Consider the following 23,833-nt stretch of genomic DNA (forward strand, 5'->3'; position numbering starts at 1 on the left):
ATGAATTTATTCGACTTCAAAATTCAAAGATAAAAAAGGATTTTGTTTGTGCAGAGGCAAGGAAAATCACATCGATTGCACGTTTATCCGACCATATCGATGACTCGATGTACCGTACGTATTCCGTTTTTTACTCCCTCGCATTCTCTCTCTTCATCGCACACTACCTCTCTCTCTCTCTCTCTCTCGCTACTTGCATGCACAGTTCGTTCTCACACGTCATGCTTCCATATTTCTAAGCAGTGATGCCACCGTTTTTCTTCTTCTCGTCTTTGTTTCAATTTCGTGTCTTCGCAACAGAAAACGCTCTTGTTGTTGTGTTTATTTCACTCGCATTCTGCAATGATTCACAGCTCATTTTCTTCAAATGAAACACAAACAAAACGATTTTTGATGAATTTTCAACTGTTAACAGGTTGAATGTGAATACAATGGATCATTGAATACACAGACCGATTTATGAGCGTGTCAATGTGTTTTTCTTTGTTGTTGTTGCTGTGTGATTCGATGTTGAATTAAATAATTCAGACGGTGATCAATTTTGAGAGAAGAAATGGCTGTCATTTGACCGCATGAACATAAAAGAAACCCAATGTCACCAAAAAAATCTTTTTTTTTGTCTTTGTTGTTGTTGTTGGCTTCGCCGATAAATTGATATCCGACCCAATTGAGGACACATGATGTTTTATTTGTATGTGAGTTCATTCTTACTCTATTTTATCCTCTTCGACAACGACTCTCTCTTTCCAATTTCGCCCCAGCTCACGTTCGGTGCTATTGCTCTTGCGGTTCAGATATTGTTGTTATGCCGCTCTCTTTTTACTCTTGGAAAAAACACATGTTTTATGAACGAAAATGTGACATTTATCACATTTATTAAATGATTCATGGAAAATATTATTGACCACATACATATATCTATTGAAATTCAGTTAAACTATTGAAACTGTAAAGCCAAGAACAACCGTAGTTGATTGAATGAATGAATGAATAAATTTTCTTCGGTCTCTCTCTTTCTTTCTTTCTTGCTTTCTCTCTCTCTCTTTCTCTCTCTCTCTCTTTCTCTCTCTCTCTCTCTCTCTCTCTCTCTCTCTCTCTCTTGCTCTCCATTTTACTCATTCACTCTGTTCCCTATCTCTCACGCAAATTCTCTCCAAAAACTTTCATTCTGCCGAAATGAACGAAATGATTCTTGTGACGTCAACATTTCTCTGATAGCGTTTAGATGAGCTATGAAAATTTATGATGAAGAGACAATAAATAAATTCTTCTTACAAGATCAAAAACACGGTGACTTCAAGCCAAACACAAACACAAACACACCTAAAATCCCTGATGGAAAATTTCGTGTTCACATTTTGCAATTACAAATGAAACCGATTATACTGAAAGATAAGCACACCGTGCGCGGTGGATTTGACAGGAAAAAAAAACTTGAATGTCATCGGATTCGGTTGAAATATTTGGCATGAAAAAGGCTTAAGATATTTCTACTTTTTTTTCGACCGAAATGGTTTACAAATCCGTGAGTGAATTGCATTTATGACGTCGTGGTCGTGGTGGTTTGAATTTTTAAGTTGTTTGGTTTTGAAACCGGTGGGCGATTTTCCGATTTTCAGTCGAAAAAAAATATCCTAATTGCGATGATTCTCGAAAATACCGTCAGAAACCGTGAAATTTTGTTAAGAAAATCTCCCCCCAAGTGAACGAACGCAGAGACCAACTGGTGTAGTATACTTTCGTTGTTTGTGTGTGTATTGGGCCATTGTCGAAATGCCGATGTTGATCATTGGCATCGTGTTGGCAATCGACCGCACCACCACAACGTTGATTGGATCGGTTTTTTCTTCGTCTTCTCTTTGTTGAGGCATACAGAGAATAAGGAAAAAAAGCAACAACAAGGATTCGGTTATTTGGTTTTGCCTGTTGCTTGTTCGATTCGATGAAAATCACCAAACAATCAACTTCCTTGATTTTATCATCACTGACAGTGTTGCTTCATTCTTTTTTCATTACAATTTTTTTTTTCATCTCCCGATTGCTCTCCGGTGTGTTGAATCGGAAGTTGAATCTCTCGATTGGGGCCTAGGAAAAGCCGTACATGATTGATATATGATTTCGTGTTGCTGTTCGATAGGCTGAAAAAGTGAAAACGTGTGCATCAAAATTACCATACCGCATGATAAACACCTTATTTCATGTATATTTTGGCCGTTGTTGTTGTTATTGCTGCTACTTTTCTATCGATGTGATACGAGTTTGCACTGTGTTACTCCATCGATGTGATAAAGATTTCGAATTATGTGTTTGAAAGAGATTTTCCATCCATATAATTTGTTGTTGTTCGCCAAATGGCAAAGAAAATTGGATCCGCTGTGTGTGTATGTGTTTTCGGTTGGTCGGTCGTTCGTTGGAGCCAAGCAAAAACCGATTTGAACGTAGGATGATGGAAACGAGAGAGCATTGTGTGTCATCCGTTGAACGCGCGCCTTCGGACCCCAACCATCATATACCGGAATATACCGTATTTGAATATGGATAAAATATGTTTGCTGTTGCTGTTTGTTATTGGCTCTGCTCTCTCGCTGCCGCATACACATGCATGCAAGAGTGTTCCTTTAATGACGTCTGTAGCCTGGCCGTTAAGGCAAGCGCGCTACACCAAACAACCCGAATTCGAATATCGGCTGCTCACAACACACATTATACAATCCAATGCACAGTGATAGAGCAAGAGAGCGAGAGAGAGAAAAAGCCGTGTGGAACACTCACACACAACTCATCGACAGAAAAACAACAACAACAACTGAGTGTGTTTTTAGGCAAAGAGGCTGGCATGTAAGCGAACAACTCTATACGAACCAATATAACATGCCACATTCAATCACACTCATTCGCATATGTGTATATCGGTAGCGCGCGCGTTCACAGTTGCTCTCTGTATGTCTCGCTTCATCCACTTTTGAACTGTGTGTGTGAGTGTTTCGACGACAACGACGACAACGACGACGGCGATGATGACGACGACGACGACGACGACGACGACGATACAGTAGCAGCTACTCTAGAAAAATCGTTTATCGCATTCACGATTTTCCGACTCGATCGTTTAGTTGATTTTGTACTGTTGCCGATGTCGAACAACAAAACAAATCGATTTTAAGTTGTGTTGTTTTGTTTCAATATATCTCGGTTTTATTTTTATTTATTTTTGTTGCTTTGCGAAACGAGACGAGTATTCGGAGATTCGACCGAGTGTGTGTTTAGGCTTCACATTGTTTTTTTTTCCTTCTGTTTCATGTGTTTGCATTAGCTGGCTAACAGAAATAAAAGCGACCGAAACAACAAACGTATATATTTAAAATTGGTGTGTATTTTTGGCGAATACCGATACAAATTCGGATTTTGATTTGAATATATTTTTTTTCCGTAACGGTCTTAAGCGCTTTTCCAACGTTCAACTCTTCAAAAATTGAAAACGGTTCAACTGCAAAAAGTTTTTTTCTTCTTTTTTTTTTGTTTGATTTTGAAAAATTCACCGATTTTTTTGTTTCGGTGATGTGATTTTCCATTTAATTCTGAAATTATTATTGGTGAAGACTCTGGTGTAGTTAAACATTATCATTTTTGGTTTTTTCAAATTCAAAATATGACGTCAAACATGCAGAGTTATTGTGAACAATAAGAAAGCAAGACCAAGAGATTTTTTATCAGTTTGCAGCGAAGAAATATTTGTTAACAACAACAAATATATTTTTAACAAAGACTGAATTGACGACTAGTCGGGAAAGAGAGAGAGAGAGAGAGAGAAAAAAAATAAAAAGCAACGTCAAAAGAAAAGTTCCGTGAAACGATTGCATTAATCCGACTGTTAACAGCTCTATATTTTTTTTTATCATTTTTATCATTACCACCACCAACCCCAAACCAATTTTTTACGAACAATTCATCGCCTTCAAGTGAGATATTGAAAGTGTACATTGAAATATATCGCAGCCGGTTGAAAACACGCTTTGTGCGAGAAAAAAAAACAACATTGTTTGTATTTACAACACACACCGATACACGCAGCACACAAGTGAAGCGGTTTCGATTGTTGTTATTATCATTTTTGTAGTGCACGAAACATAACAATATAAATTGTGATAGACTCCCTTCGATTTCGAATAGACTCACGGATTGTTTTGTTTTCTTCTGTTGTTGTTGCTGGAACAGTACGTATAGGTAAGGGTTCAAATATTCATTTCGTTGCACAATGAAAATTCCCATAGATATATTGAGAAGTAGTATGCGTGTGTAATTGTGTGAGTGTGTTTTTTTAACGCGTGCCAATTTCCGACAGTTCATTAATTGGACGGCTGCATGCAGGGTTTGCTCATCTGTGTAAACAGTGCACACCTTCTCTCTGACACTCTTTTTCTCGCGATTTTTTCTCTTACAGGCTCACTTTTTTTGGTGTTACAAAACCCGATAAATATATTTTATTCTTTTATTTTTATCCATTTTGATATATTTTTTTTAACGAGGTACTTTTAAAATTCGATTGCATCCAAATTTATCTACGATCCGACCAGTTGAACAGAATAATTGCGATGAAAGACAGAGAGCAAGAGCTCCATCCTTCAAAAAAAAAAATGCAAGAACGAGAGTAAGAGAGATAGAGTAAGAGAGGGAGAAAGAGAAAAAATGCGCAAGCGAACGTCATAAAACATTCACAATCATCATCGCATCGCGTTGTATCGATGAGCATTTAGTGCACACGCAATTCAATTTGAATTGATAATAATCATGTGTGGTAAATATTTTATAAATGCCGAGCACGTCGTGCGCTTAGAACCAAACTCTCTCACACTATTTTATCGAAACCCATGTCGAAGACGGCGGCGACGACGACGACGACGACAACAGCGTTGGTCGTAGAAAAGTAATCGAAATCGCTTAAAAAACAACTTACAGATGATATTATCAACGCATCAGGCGCTGGCTAATGAAATCGGCTTTGGGTTGTTGATTGTGAGTGAGCGCGTTGAAAAATTTACAAACGATCAATGTAATGATAGATAACGGTTGACCTTTTATCTATGGCATACAACTCGTCCTCTCCATTCGCCACTTTCAATCTTTCTCTATCTCTCTCACGGTCCCTCACTCCTTCACTCTCACTATTTCACTCACAGTGTGTTGCATCAACTGCTCAAAAATCTTTTTTGTTGTTAAAATTTGTGTAATTCGTCTACGGTTTAATTTTTTCTCGTCGGGTTAGTACCCGATCATGCTTTTGATCCATCACGCCACGTTTAAAGCACGCATCACAAACAGAATGTCGATGGGAACAAGACGACGATACAACAAGCCGCCGAGTAAAACCAAGACCAAAAACCAGAAGCACCAAGCAATGGAGAAAAAAAAACGACGTCAGCTCCAACATCGGAATCGATTACATCCCGATTAAATGGCAAAGTACGGAGTTTCATCGATTAAACTTACACATATCATGTGTTGTCATTGCCAAGGATGTGAACATGTTCTTGTTCAAAATGTTGTTGTGCGCATATTAGCTCCACTTGAGCAATCAATTCTTATGCTCTTATCGAATTAGGTATTTCGTTTTTTTTTTGCTTCTGTTATCTGCTTTAAAACAATAACCAAAAAGGACAAGATAGAAAGTGGATAGTTGTCTTGAGTTAGAGCAAAAAAAAGGGAATATATATGACACAAGATGCTTGTAAGACACCGAACTCTCTGTGAGACAAAATCTTCTGTTGTTGTTGTTGTTATTATTTTTTTATCGAAGCAATTTAGTGTATGTCATTGCAATTTTCCAACGGAATATCGAGCTGCTGAAAGTGGTTAAGAAAATGTGGCGAAAAATGGAGTTGATATTGCGAGAAGGGATATTTCAAAACCTAGTCTTTGGTGGAACATATCACACAAAAGGCACATTTTCGCGTTTGCGACTGTTGCTACTGTCACATCGACATCATCGCGTCGGGATAGAGAGTGAGAGAGTGTAAGCCAAGAAATTGGTATGCGATCGAAAACGTGTATAAAATTATGAATTTGTCGTCACTGCTAGTTACTTATTATTTTGGTTGTCATGTAAAAGTTATCTTTAACCGGAAATTTTCCACTGGCAGCAGCCAGTGAGCCACACTGTACTGGTTGCATAGCAACTAAAGTATATCTTTCTCTCGCATTCAACGAAAAAGAGCGAGCGAACGCTGAAGAACAAACGAAGAAGGAAAAAAAATATCAGCAACTACGACAAGAAGCAAAGAAGAGGCACGGAATATCGGAGAAAATCAGAAGGAAAAATGCTTAGAAAAGAGAGTAGAAGCATACGAATGCAGAAAAATACAGAGAATATCGGGCAGAGAAGAAAAAAAAACACAGTAGCAACAAAAACACAAGAAGAAAGCCTTATGAAAGCTATACTTTGGAAATGAATTTTACAGAGAGAAACAGAAGAAGTAGAAGGAAGATAAAGCTCAAAACGTGTAAATGAAAAAGAAATTTTTTTTTTACCCAAAAACAAGAAACAATGGTCGACAAAATGCGACATAAAAGATCCGTTTCTTGGCTCTTTGCGCGCCCGTTTGCCGTCATCGGTTTCCTTGTTTTTCTTCAATGTTATTCTCCTGCTTTGTTTATTTGCTTTAAGAACGTTTTATACCATTTTTATACACCGTTTATTCTCGCTCTCGCTCTCGCTCTCTTCTCTTTCTTTCTCTTGCCCACACTCTGAATCTGTTTTCTCTCTCGTTTTCTATCTCCCTGTCTTTCTCTATCTTTCTTTCTTTCTTTCTCTTTCTCTTTCTCTCTTCTTCTGTGGCCTTAGCTTTGGCTCTCGTTCGCTCGAGTTCGAAATCGAGTTGCTCTCCCCGTGGCCGAGCTCAATTACAGCAATTACCGTTGCTTCTGCTGACGCTCCCTCCCTGCCTCGTTCCCTCTCTCTCTCTCTCTCTCTCTCTCTCATTCTCGCTACAATAACTAAAACTAATAACACATGCATGGATATTTCAATACATTGTGTGCCACAGCGCAATGCTATTCATCCCGTTCATTGAGTTATTTGTCGGTTTTCCATTCCGCACGAGTTTTTCCTCGTTTACATTGTAACATGTGTAATTGAGACACGAACGAACACACGGCATACATATCACATCAAACTCAATGTTTCTTGCTCGAAAGTGGTGTGCACGGTGTTCTGTCTCTATCCTCTATGTGACTATGTTTGTGTATACGTGCATTGAAGAAGAAACAAGTGAAATACGAATAAATAAGTCACACATACACACAGGAAATGTTGTTTACTTTTATCTACACCATATTTAACCGAATCCAAAGTCGGTTTTTTCATTTGTTGTTGCTTTCTGTTTTCTTCGTTCAATCGGAGGCTCACGTGGTAATTTATTCACAGTCCGCCTGACTGGAAAACTTAATTCCTTTAAAACGCAATGCTTTGGATCGAAGGACATTTCGAAATCCTTTTTGCCACGGTTAAATCGAATTCATTCCAATTCTCTCCAACTGCCACGTATATAAGTTAACTCTCGCTGTCTTTTACAAATAAAGAAAGAAAAAACACGTGTGAACAGAAAAACAAAAATAACAACCGAATAGGATTTATGAGAAGGTATTTTGTTTTTTGTTTCAACATGAAGATGATGCGCGATTTTCGATTTTGATTTTTCCAGAACAGATTTCCGTATTTTGAAACAGCGAAACCGAAAACACTTGAATTTTGTGATAATCGTTTTTTTTTATATTGGTAATGCGATATAAATAAAACGAAGAAGAGAAAATAAATCGCCGTCTTTTCCTCCTTCTTTTACCACCAACTTCGATGCATAAATCAAATTACGAATCAAAAATCAAATACCACTTAACATTTCTAAATTAGCTTGAGAATTAAACACAATGAAGACGAATCCAAAATAATTTTTGGCGAGCATGCGGAATGGTTAGAATCTGTTGGATCGTAGCAAGCGTAATGCGTGGTGTTCGGCTTCTTGTCGTTGAAATACTCCGTCATAAAATCGGTTTAATTGGTTCAGCATTTGTTTTTCTCTCAAATACTCCATCACGCTGCTAATTCCGTGCAGCCAAATAAACAGCACACTGAGAAGACACTTCTTAGACATTTTGAAAAACATTGCACGCAAATTTATCCACCTTCGCAATAAATATCAAAATCCAATGAGAAAGACTTGGAGAGAAAAAATCGCATTAATTCTTATTTTTGGGCAAAAGAAACAAACAAAAAATCGACAATAAACTTCATTCGGCTGGATCAATTTTCAGTGGTTGTTTTCTTCGTATAATTGTGTTGTTTAATTGTTTCGTTGTTTTCTGTATATCCATAGAGAGAGAGAGAGAGAGTGCGAGAGAGAGAGAGAGTGCGAGAGAAAGAGAGGCATTAGTACTAAATTTCTAGCTCCTTCCTCCCATTCTCAATTTTCTCTGGTTTTCTGTTAGAGATGTCGAAGATAAAAAAAACAACGATGTCGAGAGAGGAGAGTGAGTACAACGAAATGTAGGAGGAATATGATTTTAATCTGATGATAATGATTGTGATTTTCCATAATTTGCAACATTTCCATTCGTTTTCATTCAAGTCGGAGGAGCCGATAATATTATTAACTTCAGTTCGTTTCCCTCACTCACTCGCTCACTCGCTCGATGGCTCTTTCTCATCTCTATCATCGTTCTTTCGTCATCTATGTACGTCTCATCGGTCGACATGAAGCAACCAAACCAAATTTTCTTGATTTAAATCAATAGAAAAAAATGCTGTAATATCAAATTCATCTTTGTTTCTATCGCAAACGCACCGAAAAACAACATCAACGACCTATGCTATACACCTTTGGAAATATACAGATATTCTGCAGAGCAGTGTGTGCGTATCCCAAATACGAAAAAAAACCTCACATCATACTTAATTAATTCGACCGCATTTTTCTTAACCATACACTAGAAATCCTTATGTCGAAACATTTATTTGATCATTTTTGGGTTCAGTGAAAATTTTCAATCGCGCGCACACACACACACACTACCACTAACATTTGGTTATCGTTCAAAGCTTCGCATTTTGCGTACGTCTGCGAAAATGTGTGTGTGTGTGTGTGTGCGCTGGTTCGCTTGCTTGCTTGTTGTGCCAGCCAGTGACCTGTGCGTTTGATACTACCTAATAATTTCTAATTAGTTTAAGCTCAATTCATCCGCATTTTGCTTTTTTCCCGACAGCTTTTTTTCTCTTCTCTTTCTGTCACACACGTTATTCGGTGTCGTCTCACTGCTGCTACTGTTGATGACGATGCTGTTGCTCTTTCGTTGTTCGCTCATTCGTGGCACATAAATTCTTTATGCGAATTTATTCATTACAGAACGCATACCAACAAGTTATTGAAGCTTCAATAAATTCATTATCAAATTTATACAAAGTGAAAAAGAAAAACGCTTTTGCGGTTGTTGTTGTCGTTGTCGCTGTTGTCTCTAACTGCTTCGACCGATTTCCATATCATCCTCGTCAACGGAACGCATCATCATCATCATTTTGCCACTGTAAAAACCGATTGAACACATTTTCTACCATATTCCTCACTCCCCCAGCGCGCTCGCTCGCGCGCGTGCAACCCAACCCGATTACACATGTTTGAAAAAACGGATGCGTTCGAATATCACTTGAACGCATGTATTGTCAATTGACAGAGTGATGACTTTCACTCTACCTCCAATGGCTCGACCTCCTGTTCCCGTTCCACTTTCACCTCCTGTTCGTGCTTATATATATATGTGTGTGTGTGTGTGTGTGTGTCTGTATCTATTTCATCGGATGTGGCCCATATGTGTACACGTCTATTGTGTTTTGTTTGCGCCTGTGATTCGATTCGACACACCGAGTAATATTGACACTAAAACAACGGTTCGAGAGAGAGAGAGAGCGAGAGCGAGAAAAAAAGGGTTGACACACGTATTTCGTGTATGCGAATATCTGTCTATCGTCGTCATCGTCGTTGATGGCGGCTGCCGACAGCGGTACAAACTAAACAAGAGTACTCATGTACCCGTATATAAATGCCGATCAACTAATTTCCACGTCATTAAACTTAATTACTTTATAACAATCAGTGCTTGTTGAAAGCGTCTCTTGGCCTACGTACGTACGTGTGTGTGTGTGTGTGTTTGGCTTCAAAAGGCGCATTCTGCAGGTACACACACACACACACACACACACACGGGGAGAGAGAGAGAACGAACGAACTGAACGAGAAAAAAAAACGGTACAGTCTATGGCATTTGATGGAGTGCGAACCGATTTGTTAGTCGCCTTCTGTTTTTTTCCCTTGCCTTCCCTCGCATCGTCATATCATTATGAGCAAATTAGTCGGTTTCGTTTTTTAATTTTTAGCAGAGCGGATTTTGGTATTGGAACTACGTCAGCCACATGAATTTTTGGCTCAGCCAAATCCGACACACAACAACCAACCAAGAGATTTGTCCAAATTTGTGTTCGCTCGAATGCAACAATTTGATCTGATCAATGAATTATTACTCATGCAACTCGTTCGCCTCATTCGATTATTCAATGTGGTATGGTTTTTCTCATTTTTCGTGTTCGTTCTTCTTCGTGTGTGTACGCTTTTTTGTTTGTTCGCATTTTACATGATGATGAGCATTTCATAAAGTAGTGCTCAATGCATTCCGATTTCTCCACTCAGTGTGTGTGTGTGTGTGTTTGTATATATAAAAGAACATTCATTTGCACTTGCGCACACAAGTCAATAGCGCTTTTGTTATCTTTTATCGCGCCCCGTTATTTACAAAACATAAAAATTTCCTTCTAATCAGACAAATTAAAAATTGAAGTAAAACAATTGAAAGAATAAAGCAAAAAAAAAAAAAATTGTCAACAGACAGAGAAAGAAAACCCATAATTCAGTGTATTGTAAATCGTAATTGAAAAAACAAATGTATGAGATATGACGTTAGAATTTGAAATTATTTTTCCTTTCCATTTCTTTATTGCGCACGAATCGCTGTGAGCAAAGCGCACCATACGATCACTGCACAGAGATTAAAATGAATGCGAACGCGTGCGCGCGTTCAAGCGTTCAGGGCATGCGCGCAAAAATTCAAATACACACAGTCGACATGGGTATCGGAAGTCTTGTTTGGTGTATGGTATACGTAATCTCTGTGTGTCGAATGTGATATGTCGTATCAACGAACGAAAAAAAAATAAGAGAAATGTGAAATGACGCCGCATACCATTTATTTTTTGTTTCAATATCAACAGCTGTACTGTTTATTTCAATTGTTTTACAATGAGAAATTTGCGAGCTTGGTTTTTTTCTGAAGCAAAAAAAAGAGCAACTGCAATTCATCTGAAAAAAGTGGCATTTGAAGGAAGAAGAAGAAGAAGAAGAAGAAAAAAAATCGACGAAATATATGAAGCAACCATAATTGGCTGCGTACATTTGTTGTATTTGACAATGTATCGTTCACAATGGTGACTTTTGATTATATAGATGTGATTAGGTTTGTTCGTGTGTGTGTGTCTGTCTGTCTGTCGGTGTGTTTGTTTATCTTTTGAAGAAATGTTGCTTGATCGGTATTTTTTCCCGAAATTATATGCAGTAGTCAAAGTGAGAGCGTTGTGCGCACATCAATACGAGACGTGCATTTCTTCTTCTTTTTTTTTTGTATTTAGCCAAAATCAAAAACAGACACATTGTGAACGGGTATATTGTACGTTCCGAAGAAAGAGAAAAGAAAAGAGCGAATTTGTGTACGCAGCCACATTCAGCAGTCAATCGGTTGACTGTCAAAAAGGTCACTTTTGGACGTATTGTACAACAAACGACGGAATATATTTTTTTTGTTGTCGTCGTCGTCGTCGTCGTCGTCTAAACTCTGTCTCTGTCTCTTTCAAGCAACTCGCGCAACTTAGCCGAGATAGTAAGTATACTCAAGCACTGTTCCTGTGACATGGAATATTTTTCGTTTGTTCGTTACTTTTGTTTGCCATTGATCTGATTAGGAGAAATAGTGTTTAGCAAAAAGGGGAGAAAAAAAATTGGAGAAAGAAATCTAGAGAAAAAAAGAGCCGGAGCAAATAATAATAGAAAAAAAGAGTTTGTGAGATAACGTGAAATCGCACAACAGTAAAATTACACAACGTTTGGAATGCACAGAACTTTACGGTGGCAACTGTCAAAATACACACACACACATACACATACTCGACGAGACAATACAAACCATCCCGTTATATTTCAAAAGAAAATTTTCAAGTGCATTTAACGAAGCAGTTGAAAAAAGAAGCCAAAGAGTTGAGTTGATGAAGTCATTGGCTCTGAGAAGAATGTTCAATAGAAAAATTCCGAAGAAAATTTAGAATGTTGTAGAAACGATACTGGTTTGATTGAAATTGATTTGCATTTCGGTGTGTATCGGTGGTATAGTGTGCTTATTCGCTTTTGGTTTGATTTGAGGCACAACGAATGAAGCGTGGAGCGAGCAATTTTCCTCAATAAATAAGCGGCACGTTGCACATTTGTGTTTAGGTTGTGTAATACACTTTAAATTGTCCGGTGTTTCATGTCTCTTTACCAACAACACGTGCTACTTTCTCACGTTCCGAATCCACCAAATAGCACCAACGGCGGCGGCGACGACAACAGCACACAACCCTATGACGGTAACCTTCTTCGATGATAATAATTTTTTTTTTCTCCCCGAAAGTCGTTGTATCAATATATACCTTCGCATCCTCAGTGTAGTGGGAAAGAGAGAGAGAGAGAGAGAAAATACAGCGCCTATTATTTTCGAGCGTACGTTCAATCGAAACCGAAATCACATCCAAAACGAAGACACGGACAACAGTATTCTAAACGCACCACCGTCACAATTTTAATTAAGTGTCATTTTCGGTGAATGAATACATAGCGAAGGTCTCGGTTCTACCACGTGCACTCTCTCTCTCTCCCTCTTCCACTCGACCATTTCTCATTATATTCCATTGTGGTTTTTGAGTAAATTTCGTTATTAGGCTCGATTTTGTTGTACGAACATTCATTCCATTTTTTTCCAAAAAACAAAATGACAACAGCGACCGAAAAAAACTTGTCGCTATCTCAACGCGTGGCCATATCATATGGAAGAATGTATGTCACGCAAAACAACCGTGAATATCGATTGATGAACGACAAAATAAAAAGTGAAACCTTGTTATCACTCATTTCCAACGGTAATCGCAATGGACACACCAGAAGAAACAACAAAATATAGGGAACAGGAGCCGAACGAGCGAGTATGTGTATTGATTCTTCTGGTCTAATTAAAATCACATATTTGAACAGTAATCATTTATTAAGAGGGATTATTCTTGATTTCGTCAATTCTCCCACTCTCTATCTCGGCTCGTTGTTGTCGTTCCTTCGTTCACTCTCGTTCACTCTCTTTCACTCCGCTATCCATGCTTGCTCCTTTTCTCCGGAAATATGAAAAAATTGCTCGTTTTTCTCCACTCCATTACATAAATATTGAATTCTTTCTCCAATCGAAAACAACAACAACTTTGTGACAGCTATTTTTAAAAGTCGGATTTGAATTTTTGAATTCCGTGGGCCATTTCACTCGCCCTCTCTCTCTCTCTCTCTATCCACTTTATTGATTCGTTTGTAATATTTCTAGTTGATTTTTTTTTTCACTCTCTCTATCTCTCTCTCTCTCTCTAATTTTAGGCAATAATAAAAGTGCGACATTTGACAAAAAAAAATTGCTCCTGTGTGCTCGTCGAGAAAAGTTAGCCAAACCACAGAAGAAAAAAAAATAAACAAGTTTTCCAGTCGAACCAAATCCAAACTGAACCAGTTACAAAAAAAAAATAGACACTGAACACTCGTCAAAAATCATGTCAATTGAAATCAAACCGAGTCCGCTAACGGATTTATTGGCCGTCAATGGTTTACTGGTGATTGACGGTGCAATGGGAACTGAGCTCGAAGTTCGTGGCTGTAATCTAAACGATAAACTATGGTCGGCCAAAGTATTGCTCGAAAATCCGGAACTCATTTATCAAGTGCATTTGGATTATTTCCGTGTGGGTGCTGATTTTGTCATCACATCCAGTTATCAAGCATCGGTGGCTGGTTTTGCACGTCGTGGCCTAAACGAACAACAAGCCCTTGCATTGATTGCAAAAAGTGTTGAATTGGCCAAACAGGCGCGAACTGATTATTTGAATGAGCTTAAACAGGCGAAAACGCTGCTGATTGCCGGTTCAGTGGGTCCGTATGCAACTCTATTGGCCGATGGTTCGGAGTATCGTGGCGATTATCAATTGTTACATGATGAATTTGCCGCTTATCATCGGCCACGTATACAAGCATTAGTCGAGGCTGGCGTTGACTTTTTATGCATAGAAACCATACCATCGGTATCTGAGGTGCAATCACAATTAAAATTGCTCACCGAATTTCCAACAATGACCGCATGCATAACGTTCAGTCTACGTGACACGGAACATCTTTGTGATGGCACACCGCTATCGGCTATTATCGATCAAATCAATGCTCAGCCACAAGTGGTGGCTATCGGTGTGAATTGTATTGCATTGGAAAAAGTGACGGGGGCATTGAAAACGTTGCGACGTTTAACTGATCGCCCATTATTGGTGTATCCAAATTCGGGCGAACAATATGATCCAATTACGAAAACTTGGATCAGTCGCAATGATATACAATCATTGGTCGATCATATTGATGAGTGGCTGGAAGCTGGTGCTAAAATGATTGGTGGCTGTTGCCGAACTGGACCACAGGATATCCAACAAATTGCCGCTAAATTGAAACAACGCACTTAAAATCGATACAAAATTGACTTTTAACTGGCCTCATTCATTTTAAATTGAGTTTTAAATGACTTTTACATAAGTGAATGACCATACAACGGATACACTATCAATTCGGTTCTTTTTTGTTAATGATTTTATTATCAATTTTTTTTTGTGTTATTGCTCTTCTTGTTGTTGTTATTCCGAATTCAGATTCGCAATGTTGTTATGCCAATTCAATACGACCACCTTTTTTTTTTTTTAAAGACGAAAAGAAATGTTTATTTTTCATTTGAAAATTGATTCACTCACAACTTGAATCGAAACAGAAATACAACCAGACAATATATAAATATATTTAGAGAACAACATAAACATTAATATAGAAAAAGAAAATGCTAAAATTGTATCGTTGAGCTAAAAATACATTGAAGTGCTATGTTAAAGCAAAGAATGTTTGTTTTAATACAAGTAAATCGTACGGCGTGAGCTTTTTTTCCGCTTTCTCTCTCTTTCGCTCCTTCTTCAGAACAGTTTTCTACTCATATTAGTTGTTGACTCTCTTTTCCATCGGTTCCACACTCTATGTTTCCCTTCTTAAAGCAGGTAATGGTTTTGAAAATCACCCAGTACATATGAAAATGAACCGTGACATATGTGTATTATTGCGGTGCTTGAAGATAGAGGAAAAAGAAGAAAAAGCACACACAAAGAGAGCGGAGAGGGAGAGAGAGAGAGAGAGAGAGCAGAAAGCATGGCTGAATCGAAAGCACACAGTGGAAAAGCAAAGATTGTAAATACACGATATAAATCGGATTGAGGAGGGTGACACACACACACACACACAATCACACACTTACACACGCGCACGCATACATGTGAATCGAAAGAATATTTGAGCCGTGAATAGGCGAAAAGGGTTATACATGAATTATGAGACTTATAAATTCATTTCTACTTCTGGCGCTATAGCAAAGTATACTTTCCATTTATATACATATATTTATAATTTTTTTCGTTCTGCTGCTGCTGCTGGTGGTGCTGCTGCTTGTGCTGCTGCTTCTTCTTCCATTTTACTTTTTTTTATTGTTGGTTTATTCATTTTTCAATGGCTTTGATATATTATTTTTTTCAGTGGCACGAGTTGGACAAACACATATTTACATGTTGTTGTTGTACTGGGGGGGCCTCCCGCTCATAAAATGTAATGAATGGCCACCATCGGCGATATAACATTTGAATGTGTATTGGCCATGTGCATCGTCGTTGCTTTAGTTTTTTTTCTCTCTCTCGCTTCGTCTCTCTTTCTCGCGCTTCGTTCGTTCGACTCAGTGCTGGCTGGTATTCGACCAAGGCTATTCGACATTCATACACATTTTGTGTCTCACAATCATCCATAACAATCATAAACTATCAACCAAGTGAATACCGTTGTTGAAATGCTTTGCGACGCTCGCGCACACACAGAGCAAAAAAGAAAAGCAGCAACGGCAGCGACAACGACAACAAACAGCCAAACTACCCCGTTTCTTTATTGTCGAAGCAGTTAAGGAAGCACACAAAACATTTGTTTTGCGTTCGCATTGTGTCTCCAATGGTTTGGGTTTTTTCTTTTTAACATTGAAATAATGACGGAGTGTGTTTTTTTTTCTCTGTTCTTCTTCTCTTCCGTATTTCAGTCTTCACGTTACTTTTTGTTGTGTGTTTTACTTCTTCTATTTTTCGTGTTGTCGTCGTGTTTGGCTTTTGTTGTGCACGTACTCACATTTAAAATGCGATATATTGGCTTTACGACTTCTCTTCATTATTTGTCAACAACAGCGTTTTGCTTTCATTCCGTTTGTTCGTTCATTCGTTTGGTCGGTTGGTTGGACGGTGGGGCGGTGTGTTTTGGTTTCTCTCTGTGTGTTTTTTTGTTGTTGTTTTTGTTATTGTTTCCATTGTTTTCAAGCTATGCAGAGCTTGCTTTTGACCTTGCCCTTGATGCGATTCCACGATTAGTTTGGTGTGATGAACTAGTGATTAGTGAAAAAAAAAATCCATAGCATGTAAAAGCATGTGTGTTTGCGTGGAGTGTATGAATGTGATTTTTGCGCTCACTTCGATATGTATCGAGTATTGTAGTCGAGATTTTTTTTCGGGATGGGGAAGTTCTTTCTTTCAATTCCATTTAAACCGTTTTGTCTAATATTCAAAACAAAATCCATATTTCTTCTTTTTTTTCTCTTCACTCATCGCTTTTGAAACCCACTGCCAAACCATTAATACAAAAAAGAAACCAGTTCAACCAATTCGAATTCGATTATCTGGCTGTGTGTAGCCAACAAATGTTTAAATATCCATTGTGTCGATTGACGTCAACGAACCACAACACGTTATCATTACAATCGACAGCAGCAGCAGCGGCAGCAATAGCAATAGCAACACATACACTGAACCAAATGGCTCATCAAATATAGTTATTGTATGTATTTCCATAATTTGTTGTTCAGTGTTATGGCTGTTCAAAAATTTCGATTAACTTCAATTGCTATTTTTTTTTTTACATCGTCACTTTTCAACAGCAGCAACGGCAACTCACAATGCTTCCCATTCTGTATGAAATTGATCTAATTTTCACTGCCGTTTTGTTTTTTCCTGCAATGCTCATGTGTACATCGACATAAATCTTTGATCACACATTTGGCCAAATTTTACTTCAACGACGGCTCTAATTTTGATGTTGCCATACTTATTTTTGGACACAATTATTGGAAAACATTTTCTCAAGATAAAATATCCATCCACATATGCAAGGCTTGCAAGCGCATTTTTTGTATTTTCTTAAAAAAAATTCGACAAATTTTTGTCGCTTCTATTTTCTACATTTTTGTCTTTTTTTTCACGATGTTCTCTCCATCACTCTCTATCTATTCCTCTCTCTCTTCCTCGGTTTTTTATCTCTCTTCCTTATTTTTTTCCCTCCCTGGCCCGATTTATCTTCTTTTTCCTCGATTTTTCCCGATTTATCTCTCTGTCTCTCCAATTTCCTCCCATTTTTCCCCCCTTTACCGCCCGTTTCTGTTCATTTTTTTTCCTTCCTTTTTATCACGTAACACATTTAAAAATCTCTGCAAATCTACAAATCTGCCGAGTATGAGGTTATTTATTTGAAAAATGACCACGTATGAGAAGAATGCCAAATGGCCACCACACAAGAATCGAGGACCACAAATTTAGCGAAATATTTATATATGTTCTGTGACGGCAGTAGTTCTATCGCAGAATTTTTTTACATCGGTGTGTGTGTGTGTGTATGCGCATAGGTTGAATGCAGAAAAGTTATTGTTCACCGTTGTGCCTCGTTAAAAATGTCAGTTTTAATTAGATGGCCCGGCCCGTATGAACGAAAATAGAAAATATACAAGTGTAGCACTGCTACGGGGTTAGACATGGTCATTCGACTGATTTGCAATTATGGAAATACGAGTACATATCGAGTTTGTCTATTTGTTTGGTCTTATCAAACAATATTTATTTCGTTAAATGTAATTTCAACACTGAAACTGTTGATGAATTAAAGAAATAAAAACCAACGGAACGAATAGCGAAACAACAATTACGAAGTTATTCCATTTTCTATGAAATTTTCTTATGTGGTCAAATTAAAATCTCAACATTTTAAATCTCGTCCGATATATTAAATTCAACAGATTTCATTTATATTGAGAAAAAAAAACTTCCTTTTCTTACATACAATCAATTTTTAATTGCAAACATTTTCGAGAACTACATTCTCATCTTCAGAGGAAAAATGCGGAGAAAATCACACGACAGAGTTTGGCCAATTTTATTTTCGTTTGATCAATCATCAAGCCTTGTCACATCGATAAGAATGGACAACCATCTGAAAAATGAATGAAAATTCCGCAGGACGAACAAAAAGGTTTAAAACTTTGTTCTGTGGGAGAAGGAGACTCCAACTAGAAAGTCTAATCTTCATTTTACACCAGACAAACTTTCAATTCGATATGAATAAAGATGATTTCATACGCCGTTATAGCGCCGAGTTGAAAGTGCCAAATGATTAGCGTCATTCACGTTGTATGGATGGATAATGCACTCACACTAAAATCAATACGCTTTTCCTAAGTTTTTAGCATGTGTTCAACGACTGTAAATGAAACGAAAAGGAATTTAACGCGTAAAACAAATGATATTGTTAGTGTAGTAGTGTTACTTTATAGCACCTATGACGGTGGTGATTTCGTTTAGAACTTAAGGATGCGACAAAAAAAATGAAATATGCAATTTGATAAACGACAAAAAAGGATTACCAAAATACGTTGCCATTTTCATCCATTTCGACGCTGTAAACGTTTTGATTCTATTTTTTTTTTCTCTCCTTCGAACACAAATTATTCGTTTCAATGTTGTCGCTTTGGACTGTGTATTTGGGCATCATTTCTGTTTGCGGACATCAAAGTTTTCCCTCACCACAATCGAATGGTTTGAATTGTGAATTCGTTAATTTTTCACATTACAAATGTACTAATTGATTTGGCCATTTGAATCGAAACTAATAATAAGTTCATGTTCGGCGAGTGACAATTAACGAAAATGTTCTGAATTTTTAACAGAATAAATTTAAAGAACAAAAAGTGTTCTTTTAATTGGTAGGTAAGCGATCGTTCAGCATTGAAAACATATTTCAAATATTGATGCTAATGCGACAAATGAAACAAAATTTCTTGAAAAGGGTCCGTCTTCGGCCAATTGCTCGCATGTACGTAACTAAAATATAATTTAGAGTCAAAAGGTTGAATTCGAGAAGCGAGAAAACATTTCGAATGATTTTCCGTTGCTCAATCAGCCCACGACAGCCCAACGGCGAAAAATCCAAATTCGAATTTGGCACCAATTGAATTGCAGAAACGGAGATAAAGGAAAATGTCGTACAATGGAAAATGGGCGACGCACACATATACGCCAGATAATCGTATGCTTTGTTACACAAATGATCGCATTTTCAGTTGATTCTGTTCGACCCAATTATCTGACAAAATGATGTATGGCGTTGCCATGCACACTCGAACCGTTGGACAATGGCATCTAGTTAAGATCCGATTTTTTGATTGGATACATTTGCTTGAGTAAGAAACGCATCAATCAAAATTCGATTTTTTTTGCTTGAATCCGAAAATTCAACAATGCAAATTCGTCGATTGAATGTTAAAACAGATCAAATGAAAGATATTAATCGGGATCTATCGACAAATGCAAACAATGATCGCGTAATTTACTTATTTGGTAAATATTAAGCAATTACAACACACACACACACACAAATGAGATGGAAAATATGCACACAGAAAGAATTGATAAAATCGATGAAATTCTAGCGAAAATCTTAATTGAAACTGCTTGAAACGGCTTATGGATCAAAGAAATCAAGAGAATCGAGGCAAATGAAAGCGGCTAAAATATGGAAAAATACACATTGAACGGCAGAATAAAAGAAAAACCCAGCTCAAACAATAACAACAAAAAAACAACGCGCGAAAGGTGCACATACCGCGGCCCCGAGACAAAGTAAGATTCCGCGATTTTCGTATCGTCAGGAGATGTGAGAGCAAGTGAAATGGCAGGCAATTTTTTTTTCTTTCGTTCCATTCGTTGCTTGGATTCACATTCTGTGTGTTGTTGCTTCAGTTTGGTTGCGAGAGTGATAGAGACTTGGGGGCCCCGTGTATTACTTTTCCTTTCATTTGAATGCGTGGGCCGACTGAGTTACTTTTGCTCGTTCGACGATTTTGCCATATTCCAAAATAGATACACACATACAAAATATCGCTTTTTCGTTCGCTCTATCGATGATGGCACATACGCACCACTGAATACACTCGAAATTCGCCCAGTCGAATCGAATTGAGGCGAAAGCACACACAAACACACACGCACACATATATTCGTCGGGCTCGAGAGTATGTTTCTCTGTTTATGGTATAAGCCTATAATATGCTGTTGTTGCCTTCGGCTCTGATTTTGCCTTGCCTTGCCTTCACTTTGTTTAGCTTCTTCTCGGCGTGTGTTTTTTTTTGCTTCTATCGCTCGATTCTTGAGAACACACTTTTCAAACACGCTTCTCTCGCTCGAACAACACCAAATCACTTTGTATCGCTTTTCCGAGGCTCTTGCTCTCTCCCTCTCTCGCTCGCTCATTCGGCCCGCTAGTTTACTGTGTGGATAATAATTTTCCATACCAATTCATTTGAAGATATACGCTCTCGCATATAGAATTTTTTTCTTTCTCTATCCTATTCACTTGGCTACTTTTTCGTTCTGGCTTCACTTTGCTGCTACTGGGTGCTGCTGTTGCTTGCTCCGTTGCTTGTCATTGTCGTCATTTTCGTGTTACGCATTAAAAGCGAAATTCTACAAGCACACGCGAGCACGTGTGACTAATTCTGTTGAGCTCAATCGCGCTGTATGATGCCGTTATTGCCGCCCTATTTAATGGCAATTTTCACTTGACGCTTTCAAACTCGCACTCACACACAGATAAAGAGAGAGAGAGAGAGAGAGAGAGAGAGAGAGAGAGAGAGAGAGGGCACGAAGACATATACCAACACATGGCTGTCGTTCTATGCCATCTCAAGCACCAGTTCGCCTCTCAAGAGTGGTGGATTTTTGCGCGCCCGAACTACCGAGCGAACAACTGATCCAACAAAATTGAAATACAGCGGAACCAAACAACACAAAACATGTATATTACGCACATAGGTGCAGCCGTAGTTCCCGAAAAAAACCTTGAGCTGCTTTATGCTTTGCGCCTGAAATGGACATCAATGGGATGCCCGAGCACCTTCAACACTTTATTCACAATCAAAATTCACATTCTTTGTGTGTTTTGTCGTTTGTCGTGTTGTCACTCTCGAAAATTGTTGCCCTCCCATTGAACCACCGAGCGCATTTCTCTCTCATTCTCTCGAGTGGCCACTCGCTCCGGCCCAAGATCAAGAGAAAAGGAAACTTTTGTTTCGCTTCGTGTGTATATTTCGATTGCCCGGGTCGAAATAATAATGTCAACATTATAAAGATATCACAACAATATGTGGCCAAACGGAACGAAAAAAAAACGTGTTTTGTTTTCATTCGCATTTGCTACGGCTATTTAAACTATATCAAGGAATTGATAGTAAAAATAGAAAGAAAGACAGAAAAACATTGCTATCACCGAGCTTAAACTATCGGCAAATTTAATTTGGTGACCATTCCATTTGCCGGTCACACAGCTGTCTATTCCGTCGTGAACATAAACACACGAACATTATCGCACGGCTGCGAATTCGGTGAAAACACTTTTTCATTCACACTCGCATTGACCGACCGGCCACTTCGAAAAAAAGATTTCCATGCCACGTTATTCGACACATTTCGTGCGGGTATTTTTAGAAATTTTGTTATCGAATGAAGAAATTAACCGAAACAAAGATAGAATGAAACGAATAAGAGATGAAACCATTGAGTGAACTAATCATGCCTGTTTGGTGGTGTGTTGCAAGGTACAAAAGGCGCTCAATTAGAGATCGTTTCAGTGGTATATGGCTGGCGGCAGGTCAGCAACTTCTATTCTTCATCTCTTAAATGAATATGTTCACTTTGAACCTTCTGCAAACACACGGCACAATATTAGCCTCACGGTTGCTCGGTTTTGGTCTCTTTTACGGACTTTCGACATTGTTTTCTTTCTCTCTCATACTCTCTCATCCTTCTTTCTCTGTCTTTTTTACCTCTTATTCTCTGTCGCTCTCTCAACTTTTCCCTCGTGCTCAGTCTCGCTTTACTCTCACTCTTTCGCTCCTTTTACTCTCTTGTTCCCGCTCTCTAGGTGTTTTTTCTCTGTTTTTCTCTCTCTCTCCCTCTCTCTCTTCTCTCTGGAAAACTGCATATTTTGTATAGTAATTAAACATCGGACGCTGTTTCATAATTTGCATCTGCCATGCACACATAAAAAAAAAATTGAAAAAGTGCCGCAACACGCGGACCTCGCGCACACAGAAAGAAAACAATTGAAATAATAAGGACAATTTTTCTTTCCTCATTTCAGTTAGAAGTTCGGTGAAGTAAATGATGGTGCTAAAACATAGGCGTTGACCTGGTCTGGTTTTTTAAGAGCAACATTTTCAACATTGGGACAGCGTTGTTGGATCAGAAGTAAAGAAAAAAAAAATTCCGAGCTGAAAAACCCATACACACACTGTGAGAATTTTACAGCGGAAAATGAATAAAGTATAGTCAATTATTAGACGAGTAAATTTTGAGCTTCTAACATTTAAAAAAAAAACAGCGGAAAATAATCACCGAAAACCGAACGGGAAATTAATTAACGAGTGAACTTAGGCGGATATAAACAAGTGAAATAAAAACAGTGTTGCAATTAAATGCCAAACAAATTCACAGGCAAATCAACAATTTAGAGACAATTCAACCCAAATTGAAAGGAACTTTTTAGTTAAGGCATTTTCAATCGAGGAGAAGAAAAAACTACAAAATTCGATAATTATTTAGTTAAATTTGTTGACGTTACAACCATGGGTAGAAAGAAAATTCAAATATCCCGAATTACGGATGAACGGAACCGACAGGTAAGCCATCGCTCATATTCAATTTTGATACATATACGAATTGAATCATTCGATAGTCCAAAGTTTGATTGGTAGCGTTCAAAATGCGTGATGACCGAAAATTTGTAGCGATTTGTGTGTGTGTGTTCGTGGCCAAGGATCGATGAGTGAACTGCACGGGCGACGGTTTAAACACGTTTGACGGACACACCGGACACAAAGCGTGCAGCTAGCACGATACGCTTAAATTGATGCATTCTAAATGACACCAAACAAATGGATGAATCGAATAATGTGTTTAGCACTAAGCAATTTGATAAATTTTGGAGCTCGAACCTTCACCAATTATGATGTATTTATCATTCGAGTCTGTTTTTCTATC

The 23,833-nt window shown here is 38.1% G+C and overlaps 2 protein-coding genes across 17 annotated transcripts in view; both read left to right on the forward strand.

The window, feature by feature from the left end:
• LOC129573382 (myocyte-specific enhancer factor 2) overlaps positions 1 to 23,833 on the forward strand; it is an 88,070-nt gene that overhangs the window by 52,434 nt on the left and 11,803 nt on the right. For 11 of the 15 annotated variants that reach the window (XM_055453853.1, XM_055453859.1, XM_055453849.1 and 8 more), the window contains one exon: positions 22,935 to 23,472. In XM_055453853.1, coding sequence (XP_055309828.1) covers positions 23,419 to 23,472 — 54 coding nt within the window. In that variant the 5' untranslated portion in view covers positions 22,935 to 23,418. Of the gene's footprint in view, positions 1 to 3,085; positions 3,368 to 11,634; positions 11,968 to 20,231; positions 20,417 to 22,934; positions 23,473 to 23,833 lie in introns of those variants that run through there. The other 4 variants (XM_055453848.1, XM_055453860.1, XM_055453854.1 and 1 more) reach the window with 3 other exon arrangements.
• LOC129573384 (homocysteine S-methyltransferase-like) lies at positions 3,415 to 15,103 on the forward strand. Of its 2 annotated transcripts, none has more exons than XM_055453865.1 (2): positions 3,415 to 4,224; positions 13,755 to 15,103. In XM_055453865.1, the coding sequence occupies exon 2, from the start codon at positions 13,925 to 13,927 to the stop codon at positions 14,873 to 14,875; it is 951 nt and encodes a 316-aa protein (XP_055309840.1). In that variant the 5' UTR covers positions 3,415 to 4,224; positions 13,755 to 13,924; the 3' UTR covers positions 14,876 to 15,103. The 2 variants fall into 2 exon arrangements, with proteins under 2 accessions (XP_055309840.1, XP_055309839.1); XM_055453864.1 differs by lacking the exon at positions 3,415 to 4,224 and adding an exon at positions 11,890 to 12,709.

Source organism: Sitodiplosis mosellana, unplaced genomic scaffold (assembly GCF_009176505.1).
Source record: "Sitodiplosis mosellana isolate CC-2019 unplaced genomic scaffold, AAFC_SMos_1.0 Smas_scaffold_6062, whole genome shotgun sequence".
NCBI lineage: Eukaryota > Metazoa > Arthropoda > Insecta > Diptera > Cecidomyiidae > Sitodiplosis > Sitodiplosis mosellana.

What these genes read in the sequence shown, in the direction of transcription:
- LOC129573384 (XM_055453865.1), top strand. Translation starts at nt 13,925, where the DNA reads ATGTCAATTGAAATCAAACCGAGTCCGCTAACGGATTTATTGGCCGTC.